Source organism: Montipora capricornis, chromosome 2, assembly GCF_036669925.1.
Source record: "Montipora capricornis isolate CH-2021 chromosome 2, ASM3666992v2, whole genome shotgun sequence".
Lineage (NCBI taxonomy): Eukaryota > Metazoa > Cnidaria > Anthozoa > Scleractinia > Acroporidae > Montipora > Montipora capricornis.
Genome location: NC_090884.1, coordinates 6,601,744 through 6,614,470, shown reverse-complemented (window position 1 = coordinate 6,614,470; position 12,727 = coordinate 6,601,744). Strand labels below are relative to the sequence as shown.

Here is a 12,727-nt window from a genome sequence, read left to right as displayed (position 1 = left end):
GAAAACCAAGAATAAGTTCTGCTGCCAGGTACTTTGATATGATGTTTGATAAGCAGTTCATAAAGAAACAGGGACTGCGCAGTAGTGAGAGCACTCGCTTGCTACCAATGTGGCCCGGATTCGATTCCCAGACTCGGCGTCATGAGTGGGTTGAGTTTGTTGTTGGTTCACTATTCTACCCTGAGAGGTTTTCTTCGGGTAGTCCGGTTTTCCCATCTTGTCAAAAACCAACATTTGATTTGATTTGCGTTAACTTGAGTTGATTTCAATTTACAGTGCCCCATGGCTGGAAGACTAGACACTTGGAACTAAATGAAGTTCATTATTACGTAATATATCTCGTTGCGTTCTCCTAACGTCGAACGCAATTTCTAATCTTTGGTATCCTGTTCAAAGGATGAGCTTTAGTAAATTTTCGTTTTTCGTTCTTCTGTTTTTCCAGTGCCATCTTGAATTACGTCATACGTGCATGCGCATCTCGGTTTTGACACGTCATATGCGCAATTGGCGATCGCGCACCTCGTGATTGTGTGCACTAAAAAGCTTGTTTTTGGCAAGGGACATTTTTTAAGGAACCATGTATTAAAGACATTTGGACTGCGGGAAGTTTTGAGATCTTTGCAGTTATGAACGCTACTTTCGTGTAGTGACCAAAAGGAAATTCAGGTTCGCCTTTCGTTACTGCTTAAGTAGCGTTCATAACTGCGATGATCTCAGCAAAATTTAACTTGGAAATTTGTTAGTAATAAGCTCTCAGACAATTTCAACAAATTCCAGATTTTCACAAATTTAGTTCTTTAGACTTTTTTATGATTATAATTTTCTTTTCGGGTCGCGCTCTGGCTGCGCATGCGTAAGATTTCTCTCACTCGCGAAGAACGCGAAGAAGGCAGTTCAAGTGGGATTCGAACTCCGTATCACTTCCATCAGAGGCAATCGCGATGACCACTAAACCACGTGACAGATTCATGTCGAAAAGACGTGACCAGAAACGAGTTTTTGTGTTTTCGTTTCACTCAATAATTCTCCCAGTATTGTTAAGAAAAAGTATTAAATATAAATATTTTTAAATATCATCGCACAGACTTCCAAAATATCTGTTTTCTGGTTTTGTTTGGAATCAATGCCGTTAACAACAGTTTTAAATGTAAACAAATATCCACGATCGCACTGAACCCTATTGTTGTGTCACGGAATGTGGATTGTGGACTTCAGACTACCGAATTTGTAACTGGATATTGGCCAAGATATTGTAACATACAAAAAAAAACACTGAAGTACAGTGAACTTAAAGTGCTAGTAAATTAGCTTTGAATTCACTGCGTGTGATCTTCTTACAACTACAAGACTCCAGCGATAAAATTCAAACACGCTTTATTCTTCATTCAACTGAACTCAACCCATGCGGTGAAAGCGAAAAGCGGTTAAGACTAGAAAACAAACAAATACAAAAATTACTTAGTAAAATGAACTAATCGTAAACAGAAACTCGACGAAAAGATACACTTACATTTGTTAGGAGCTGGTAACTGAATATTGACTGCTTGAAGCGAAGAAAGTAACAAACTGCCGAAAGCGAAACTACAAGAACTACTCACAAGCGAAAATGACTGATCGAAAACCCTAGAAATGACTAAATTAAGCCTTAAATACCTCTAAGAGAACGAATAAATTAAGCACTAAGTTCCTAATTAAAAAGACTGACAACTGCATTCCTAAGAGAGGAATGCAACCCCGCTAATGAGCAGGCGTTTGGATCTAACACCGGCCCCTAAGTGTGAGACAGCTTAAGTCGAGTCACTTACATGAAACAGATCTAAACAGAAACTACGCGTGCCAGTCCATAGGAGCGTTAAGTACAGTTTTGCATTATACTAAGTGCACACTAAGAAACTTATCGCCGGCGGAAAATATTGAACTAGAAATTTAAAACAACGTTTTTCAATCTGGAAATCGAGTCTTAAAGTCAAACAACGTTCAAAATTGGCATCTTGGATCACTTCATTCTTCTCCTTCAACCAGAAGGCAGAGTTTATCAATAGGTCTTTCAAAAACACCTGATTTCATGCTCACTTTCGCACGGCGAACAAATCCTCTCTTGTCAGGGAACACCTCAACGATTTTCCCTAAAGGCCACGAATTACGGTGTGAACTTTCAGTTGCGACTAAGACGATGTCTCCAACTGCCAGATTTCTCCTTGGACGAACCCATTTTTGACGAATCTGTAAAAAGGGGAAGAAATTCCTTGCACCATCTTCTCCAAAACACATCCGCGAGATACTGCACTTGCCTCCAACGGCGTCTTGAAAGTAGATCTTTGTGCTGGAATAGACCAGGAGGCAAGGGGGCCTCAGATTTTAGTAAAAGCAAATGATTAGGAGTCAAGGCCTCCAAGTCGCAGGGGTCGCTGGATACGGCCGAAATGGGTCGACTGTTAAGGATGCTCTCGACCTCGCACATTAGCGTGGGTAGACTTTCATCATCGGTTATTTGTTCCCTAAGTAAGGACCGAAGAATCTTCCTGATGGTTCGTATGCATCTTTCCCAGATACCTCCAAAATGGGAACCGTAAGGGGGGCTGAAGGTCCACTTGATATTTTTCTGCAAAAGAGAATTGTGGATTTTCTCTTGGTTCCACTCTGAAATAGCATCGCGGAGCTCTCGCTCACCACTTGTGAAATTGGTGCCATTGTCTGAATAGATTTCCTTTACTTGACCTCTTCTCGCAATAAATCTTCGAAGAGCCAACAGAAAGGAGTCTGTGTCGAGGCTGAAAGCAACTTCTATATGCACAGCGCGGATAGCTAAGCAGGTGAAAATTGCACCGTATCTCTTAACGAGACTACGACCACGACGGACTTGGAACGGACCAAAGAAATCTAAGCCAACTGACGTGAACGGTGGTCTATCAGGTCGAACGCGATCTTCTGGCAAGTCAGCCATTTTCTGTTGACAAAGAGATGCTTGTGAACGTCGGCATATGACGCACTTTGCGAGAACACTCTTTACGGCTGAACTTCCCTGAGTTATCCAAAATCTTTCGCGGATGAGGGACAAAACATGCTCTCTTCCAGAATGGCCACACGCCTTGTGATAATGATCGATAATTAATCTGCTCACGCGATCATCTTTCGGGAGAATAATCTGATTCTTTGACTCTGAAGACAACGTAGAGTTGCGAAGTCTACCACCCACGCGCAACAGACCATTCACAAAGATTGGGTCGAGCTTGTAAAGGCGACTACTCTTCTTAACCTGCTTCTTAGGATTTGCCGTTTCCTCCGGGAAGGATTGCCGTTGGACGTGCTTTAGAATTTCTCCCTCTGCCCGTTGGATTTCTTCAAGGGTGATAAGCATAAGACTGCCATTTCGTGGTTTGTCTCCTTTACTCGCCTTGAGGAGATTATTTCTGTAACGGAAAAGCCAGGCAATGACTTTCACCAGGAGAGACCATGAGGAACATCTGCTAGCGTACTGCAATAATGGACTTTTAGGGGTGCTCAGAGAAGACACGCCGGCTCGAACTTCTCTTTTCACTTCAGGATCATTAGTTGCAATCTCGCCAAATAGTTTATCTTGCGCTGGCCACATGCTGTCATGCTTCCAAAGGAATGCCGGCCCCGTTAACCAACGACTTTGACGAAGGAAAATATCTGCCGTCAAACCACGCGAGGCGTCATCAGCAGGGTTATTATCGCCATTGACATGAAACCACTGATTAGGCTGGGACCCGTCACGAATAATTGCCACTCTATTGGCAACAAAGGTGTGGTACCGGTTTGTTTCATTCTTGACGTAGCGCAGAACTGCGGTACTGTCCGTCCAGAAGACCGACCTTGCATTGACTGAGATCTCCAACTCTCTCTTCAATAATCTGTCTTGCTTAACAGCTGTTACCGCCGCAGACAATTCCAGACGAGGGATCGTTATCATCTTCAACGGAGCGACACGTGACTTCGCGCAGAGAAAAGAGCAATGGACTTCATTGTGGGCATTGACAAGACGAAGATAACTAACTGACCCATAACCGATTTCAGATGCATCAGCAAAATGATGTAGCTGACTGGACGTAATGACACCAAAACCATCTGGCTTCAGGCAGCGTTCGACAGAGAATTTAGACAATTTGGGTAAATCTGCCAACCATCGTTCCCAAGAAACCTCGTACTTTGAGGGGATCGCATCATCCCATCCTAGCTTCTCCCGGCATAAATCTTGAAGCAAGCGTTTGGCTGGCAACACGAACGGTGCAGCGAGACCAAGAGGATCATAAACTGAACTCACAACCGAAAGGATACCTCTTCGTGTGGGTGGGCTATGTTTCAGGTCTATCTTGAACCCAAAAGTATCCGTTTCTATGCACCATCGAACTCCAAGGGCTCTTTCGAATGGTAGATTTTCTTTACTAAGGTCCAAGTTCTTTACTTCTTTGGCGCGCTCGGCTTCAGGGATGGCATCAAGGACTCTGCGACTATTACTAACCCATTTGGTCAGATGAAATCCACCTCTTGACAGCAAACATTTCAAATCACTTGCATGTTGTAAAGCGTCTCCAGTTGATGGTAAAGATTTCAGGCAATCGTCTACATAAAAGTTCTTGTAAACCGAGCTTACAACTTCCCTTGGAAAGTGGTCGCTGTTGTCCTCTGCCGTCTTTCGCAGGGCAAAGTTAGAACATGCTGGAGATGAAGCTGCTCCAAACAAATGCACAACCATCTGATACTCTTCGAGATTTTCGTCCAGCTTACCCTCAGGCCACCACAGGAAACGGAGAAAGGTTCGGTCTTCTTCGGCTACTCTAACCTGGTAAAACATCGCTTCTATATCCGCCATGATTGCTATCCTTTCTTGGCGAAACCTCATCAATACACCGAACAAAGTGTTCGTTAAGTCTGGACCCTTGAGCAACAGATCATTGAGCGACTTTCCTCGAAACTTCGCAGAACAGTCGAAAACGACTCGTATTTTACCAGGCTTGCGAGGATGGTAGATGCCGTGGTGCGGGATATACCATTTTACACAGTTTAACGCTTGCGTGCGCACAGGAACCTCACGGGCGTAGCCCTTCTCTAGAATCCCAGCCATAAAGACCTTGTAGTCAGCATACAGGTTCTTGTTACCATGGAGCTTCCGCTTCAGCCATAGCGCTCGCTGCTCAGCTTGTACCCGATTGTTTGGCACCGCGACTTCACGATCTCTGAATGGCAAAGCCATTTCGTAATGACCTTCTTTCAGAACTGCCGTACTATTTAGCACCTTTAAGAAACGCAGCTCCTCTTGGGACATCTCAGGTTTATCATCTGCACTGGATTCGGGGAAATCACCATTGTAGTAGTCCTTCAGCATCTGGTTGAGATCGTTGTCAGCCTTAGAAAAGAAACTGGATATGCGTGAGCGGTGGCTACGACACCCTATGGGACCATTCACAACCCAACCTACAATTGTACGGGACGCGTAAGGGCCGCCATCTTGACAATGCCTCACTTCTAGAGGATCGAGGATCTGCGGGACGTCACTGGCTATTAGGAGACCGACTTCTGCTTCTACATCCGGCAAATACACTCCACTCAAATGTGGCCATTTGTCAACATCAACCTGGTTTGGGATATCCTCCTTTGATACGGGAATCTCGGGTCTTGTGTACAAGGGAGGCAATTTGACAAACACGTTCTCCTCCAGGTCGGAAATAGCCAGATCTTGCAGAACGAAACTGTCAATGAGGCTGTTCTTTCTGTCCAACGTTGTTAAAGAAATCAAAGTTCTTTGGCCATTTACTCCTAACTGTCTCATTAGGGCTTCAGTACAAAACGTGGAAGAACTGCCGCTATCCAAGAAGGCGTAAGTGATTACAGGTGTCCCATTTCCTTTAGGCCATACTTTAACTGGAACAATGGCCATAGCTGTCCTCGAGGTGTCTGTCCCAACAAAGGGACTAATTCTTCCGCCTGTATTGACCATAGCACTTTGAACACGCAGAACCTCCTCGCGAGACGAAGAACTTGCTGTGGCATTGTTAGCTTCTGGGCAACGTGCAACAGAATTCGTGTGGAGAACTGTTGGATGTTTTCTTGTGCAATTGACAATTGCACACGTTTTCCGCTTCGGACAATTCCTTGCTATGTGCTCAGTGGACAAACAACCGAAGCAAAGACGCTTAGACTTCATAAACTCGATTCGTTCCCCGTAGGGGCGACTCCTAAGAGATTTGCAGCTCTCTAGGGCGTGATGATCGTTGCAATAAAGGCAAGAGACTTCTTCTACTGGAGGTAAGTCTGAACTTGGCAATTCCCTGGTGGTAGGTGAGGTCAGGCAATTGTTAACATGCGAAGCAAAACTACGTCTTTCTTTCGTTTTTTCGTGGGATCCTTTATTCAAGAGACCTCGACGTGTATCAGGTCTAGGCCTAGAGTCTTCGACAATCTTCCCGAAGAGAGGGTTGGTGGCTACGCGAGCTTCATGGTCGACAAACTCAGCGAGGTCATTAAACCGGATAGCCCTTCCTTGATCCTCCATGATTTCATCTACCAAGCGCCGCCATCTTACTCTTAAACTGAACGGCAACTTCAGAGATAACTTCTTAATGGTTTCGGGTTGTTCAAGCTTGGTTAGGTACCTACTACTCTCCATGGCATTCTTGCACCTCATAAGGAAAATGGCAAATCGATTTAGGGCTTGGCCATCCTCTACTTTCACATCGGGCCAATTCAATGCCTTGGTTTCATATGCAGCTACAACGTGGTAATTATCACCAAACTTCTTCCTGATCAGTCGTTGAGCTTCTTGATAACCATTTTCAGGTGGGAGATAATGGCACGATCGCACGAGCTCTCTCACATCTCCACTAGTAAACTGTTCAAGGTAATAGAGCCTTTCGCTACTGCTTGACGTCTTGGACTCGATTATACTCTCAAACGCTCTTACAAAGGGTTCATATTCCATAGGGTCTCCGTTGAAGATAGGGACACGAGGCTGAGGGAGAGAACTTTTCTTCTGTTGTATTGCAAGCATCTCCACAATTTTATTCTGTTGCTGTTGAAGAGCGTTCTGTTGCTGATGGAGTCCTAACATTTCGTGAAAAGCCCTTTCGCTTGGCGAAGAAAGCACTTCTGAGGACTCTGAAACAGCCCTTTCGTTGTTAATAGGCAAGGGGGGATGGTGCCACTCTGCTGCTTCTGGGTTAGGGTTAGAGCGATGCTTTTCTTCCGGAAAATGCGGGTTTTCTTTACGTGGCTTCGATTCTAAATTTATGGGGTCAGGAGCAACCAAGCGTGGTTTAGGAGCGGTCTCCTTACGTTCCAAAGGACACGGATGATCGACAGCTTCTACAATGGATGTTAATGCTTGTTCACGGGCCTGGGATTTAGCCAACTTCGTTTCTAGAGTTAAGCGTTCTTCTTCCAGTTGAAGGTGAAACTTCTGTTTCTCTAGTAGCTGTCTCTTCTGAAGAACCGCCTCTTCCGCTTTTAACTCTGCTACACGTGCAGCTTCTTTAGCTCTGGCCACGGACAATGAAGATACATTACTTCCACGCGAACCACTGCGAGAAGAACGATGAGATTTTCTACTAGAAAGTCTGGAGGCTGAGGTTCTCGACACGATCTGACTTGCAGAGTCTTCTGGTTGCAACTGAGAGTCTAAACGCGCCACTTCCTCAGTTCTTTTAATCCAACCTTGAACTTCGTGGATAAAGTCATCCTTTCGAACAGACTCACGTTCGAAAGATTCATGGCACCTCAAAATGCTCGACTCGTCAGACAGGTACGACATATATACAACATGAGCTTGCTGGAAAGCAGCGAATGCAGCGACAAACTCTGACATTTTCTCTTTAACGCGAGAGGCGTTCCCTTCGCGGGACAGCAACACTTGAATTTCATTCCTTTTAATTGTAACTACCGAGAGATATCCAGATCTGGAATTCTTCAGCCGCCGAAGGTCTTCGAGTGAAATAACTTGATCTAGTGCCGCGCTAGCAGCACCAAAGACAACATCACCACCACCGGGACCATCTTCTTTCGCCGCCATCAAATCTCGGCAAACTCAGGACAAATTCTTAACGATGTGATCTTCTTACAACTACAAGACTCCAGCGATAAAATTCAAACACGCTTTATTCTTCATTCAACTGAACTCAACCCATGCGGTGAAAGCGAAAAGCGGTTAAGACTAGAAAACAAACAAATACAAAATTACTTAGTAAAATGAACTAATCGTAAACAGAAACTCGACGAAAAGATACACTTACATTTGTTAGGAGCTGGTAACTGAATATTGACTGCTTGAAGCGAAGAAAGTAACAAACTGCCGAAAGCGAAACTACAAGAACTACTCACAAGCGAAAATGACTGATCGAAAACCCTAGAAATGACTAAATTAAGCCTTAAATACCTCTAAGAGAACGAATAAATTAAGCACTAAGTTCCTAATTAAAAAGACTGACAACTGCATTCCTAAGAGAGGAATGCAACCCCGCTAATGAGCAGGCGTTTGGATCTAACACTGCGAATTGCTTTAAACTCAGCAAATGTTTTTCTTTGCAAGTTGAGCCATGCTCTCAGATAGCGGTTTTGCATTTATATCGCTGTTTCGTTAGTTTCGTGAGGATTTTCTTTCGTTTTCGCAAGATCCGTAAGATCATTTGTTGATACTCTAACAGTCCTTGAGAAAATTTTCAGCTGTAGCACATTATGTTGCCCTCTGTTGAAATGAGGTCTCCTTTCTTGTCGGTTGTAATTTCTTTGCAAGATTTTGCCTGGAAGGTCGCCCACAAAGTAGGCTATTGTCGACATTGGACCGCAAAACTTGAAGCAGGCGAGCTTCTTAACGGAATGAAAAGTAATTCGGTTTCTTGTGATGTAGATGATTGGAAATAGAAAACCTTTTAGGCGAAACACGAGATAGATAGTGAATATGACTTCTGCGGCAAAGGCAGGGCTCTCTCGACTGAATATGGTACAAGTAACAGCGACGAGAAATGGCGCCGTACAAACAATATACGTTCCAAGCAAGATCACCGCTGTCAGTTCAGCTGGTGAGGACTTCCTGCTCGCAAAATGTTTCGTTGAAAAGTGACGGCGTCGAATCTTTGGCTGCTGTTGCACGTCTACTCTCCGTCCTTGCCTTCTCGAGCTAAAAATACGGGATTGTCGCGTGCACTTTATTCTTGACAAACTTTCTCGAAATAGCTGTATATGCAAAGCGTGAGTTTAAAAGTCTGAAAGCCCAAAACCCCCGTGCTGCATATTAATTCTGCGGCGTACACACGTATTGCATTCTTAAACTAGTGAGCCTTTGACGTCATTTTCTCCTCTCCTTCTCTCAAGAACATAATGTTAGTAATGGCGGACCATTAAATAGGAAAATTACAGTTAAAATAAAGAGGTGTCTTTTTGAAATCAAGGCTTAAACCGTGGGTCACTTAGTGTTTTGTTAACATAGTTTTGAAATCCAAATAAAAATATGAATTGATTTTTTGGTCACAAGGGCACTTTAAATATAAGGGAGCTTACGAAACGACGACGCCGACATTGCATTGGCGATCACGGAAAAAAACAAATTTTGAGAATTATTGTTGACTCAAAAGTGTGACCAGTGTCAAACTTCGCGCAACAACGCCCAACAACACGCAAAAAAGTACAAAAGGGTGAGCAGACGCAACATATCACGGAAGACCTTAGACAGCAATGACCAGAACCAGGTTGCTGACCAGCGGTTTTCGTTAAAACAATGGTTTGCTGGGGGTGCTCAGTCTCGCGGGCTCAGAAAACCTGGTTGTGGTCATTGTTATTTAAGGGTTTTCACTTGGTAACACCCAACAATGTTGCGTCCGTTTGCATGGAGCCTTACAGTATATAAATCGAACTCCCAAAATGACCAGCTCCGGCCTAATTGGCTTGATAGCTGGTAGAATGCAATTATGTTGAAGAATGCACGAAACTAGATACACGTGCATTGCAATCGCGGTCTTGGGTCTTTTTTCAGGCTTTCTTCGCGACTTCTTAAAAGTGGTACTATGATCAAAAAATCACTTCCTTTTCCTCTTCCGATTTTGAAAGTGTGTTTCCTTAACACCTGTCTGGAAAAAATTTGAGCTTTGATTTGATTTTTTTCCCAAGGCTGTTTACTTTGAGTGTAAGTTTTGGATTTCAAGGTCCGCCATTACTCACGTTCAAAACTGACCGACTGGACCTCAGAGGTTTGGATCTAGGAAAAAGTGACGTCATTCACTCAATAGCTTAAAATTTCAGCCTGTAAACGCAGTTTATTATGTATGCAAAGCACGAATTTAAAAACCTGAAAGCCCGAAACTCCCGTGCTGCATATTAAATCAGTCGCGTACAAACGCATTGCATTCTTAAACTAGCGAGTCTTTGACGTCATCTCCTCGATCCAGCTCTCTCAAGATTTTAAAGTTAGTAAAGCCAGACCATGAAATAGGAAGATTCCAGTTAAAATAAACAACTGTCTTTTTGAAACTAAGGCTTAAAACCTCGGGTCACTTAGTGTTTAGTTAACATAGTTTTGAAATCCAAAGAAAAACAAGATTTGATGTTTTGATCATAGTACCACTTTACATATAACTTGCTTCTCAAATTAAACTTCAACTCTCATGTATTTCAATTTCCGCAGTTCAACCAAATATCAGCGAGCATTTCATATATTTCTACTTTCAGTGTTTGATTGCATTTCAATACCTCGTTGAAGGGAACAAACAGCAAGTGGTACGCAACGTTTACTGAACATAAAAACAACGTCGAGTTTTCGATCTGTGGGGGGCTCCCGATAAGCCACTGACGGTTACAACGTATTTCAGGGCGGGAATTAGCACCTCCGGTATATAACAATTTCTAAACTTAATTCACATACAATAGACCTATTAAATCGGCTAACTGAGTGTTGTACCCAATTCAAGCCCCCCGGGGTTAAGATTCTTTGTGTATTGTATTTGCATTATAATATAGAATTCACATTTAAATGGAGTGGAAATACCTGGAACAAAACGTTTTGTTCCAAAAAGGGTTTGAATTGGGTTCAACATTGAGTTAGCCGATTATGTCTATTAGAGACAGAAATCTCTTCAGTGAATTCGAACATGCAAAAGTTATAAATTCAACGAAAGTTGAATTGCGCATCCTCGAATGGATATAATCATGTAACACATCATATCTTTCTTTACACTCGGATTTTAGAGTAGCTTGGTGTAGCTAACATCTCCAAACATTTACACTCCCAACCATGATACACCACAAAGGACAAACCACAACACCTGGAACGCTATGCCCTGCTCTTTGCAAATAGTCCCATAGGTAAATATATAAGACAGGGCCAAAGGTTAATCGTTCTTATCCGAGAAGACTAGAGACCAGAGAGTCTAACCATTTGCAGATGTCATTACAAAGGTACAACTTCCTTGTCAGTTATTTAAAGACCCTGAGTCCGGAGCCAGTTTGATCCCACGACTTCCCGCACAGCAGTGCGATGCTCCACCGGCTGCACCGTACGATGCTCCACCGACATTAACTAAGTTTGACCAAGGAACGATAACTAGGCTTAGACAAATGACTGCTTGTTTTGCTGACGTCGATTAAGTCAACGGAAAACTCAGAATAAAATAATAAGAAGCATATATTAGCCGTGAACAGATGGAAACATTTAATCCAGTTACAAAAGTTACAGAATTATTAAACTTTTTAATTAGATATTGTAAAAATCATTAATAATTCGTGAGGATGCAAACCAATCCCAGCACAGTATTCAAATCACATGTACACAACTGTAAACCCCAATACAAATCAACTGAATTATTAAACAGTCGAATTAACTTTTGATACAAACTCCTGCTCAGCTAATTAGTATTTCATTAACTTTTGATACCGTGAGATCTCTACTGATCTCTAATTCATTCATTTCACAAGCAGGATAAAATATTCGCGTCCGATCTGTATGGACGTTTACAATGGCTCTCCTATCGGCTCGCCATTGTAAACGCCTATACAGATCTGCCGCTCATATTTTATCTACTACTAAGTACAAGTTGTACATTTTTCTTATGCGATGAAACTCCAATTGCTTTATGATTGTCTAAACAAATGGGCTTTGGAGGCGTGATTGTTCTCCAACTCTCGAATGTTGAGTCGCGGATACTACGTGCCACAAAGTGCAGCTGTGCTTCGTTTAGTATCTACAGTATCTCAGCAGTAAACTTGAGAAGCTATTATAAAAGAAAAAGACATCATTGATTGCATCAGTTCGTTCTGTATCTTGTTCTGTTCATTCTTAAACAAACATCTTCCCAATGTTTCTTACTGTAACCATTTCCGCAACAAAATGATGCCATAAATCCTGACGAATGTGAAAAAGGCAGTCCTTGGTCAGTTTCCAACTTAATTTAGGTTTGGGCGTTCTTTGTGATAAAAGGCTGAGTTCCGTTGGGTTCGGCAAAAGTTTCAATTCATTTTCAAAGTGCACGAGAATTCTGTCAATAAAATCCATTCAAAGTTCGTCTGGTATTCCATCTGAAATAATAAAAAGACGTTTTACCAAGGTTAAGTAAGTCAGAATCAACATTGAATGAGTCCACGATTGCCTAGACTGAAAAATAGTACGTTTTTTTTTTCGCTTTGTTCAAGACGCGTATTCTTGCGCGTCCTGCGTGAGAGCCTCATTCCCAGTTCATAGTTAGTCTACTAACTATGCGCATGCCCAGTTTCACTCTTCGTTTTCACC

The 12,727-nt window shown here is 42.8% G+C and overlaps 1 protein-coding gene across 1 annotated transcript; it reads right to left on the bottom strand.

Annotated features, from left to right (window-relative positions):
* Nucleotides 1-2,155: 2,155 nt before the first annotated feature.
* On the bottom strand, nt 2,156-8,026 carry LOC138032956 (uncharacterized). The gene has a single exon (XM_068880679.1). It carries the CDS (start codon nt 8,024-8,026, stop codon nt 2,156-2,158), a length of 5,871 nt encoding a protein of 1,956 aa, XP_068736780.1.
* Nucleotides 8,027-12,727: the final 4,701 nt, after the last annotated feature.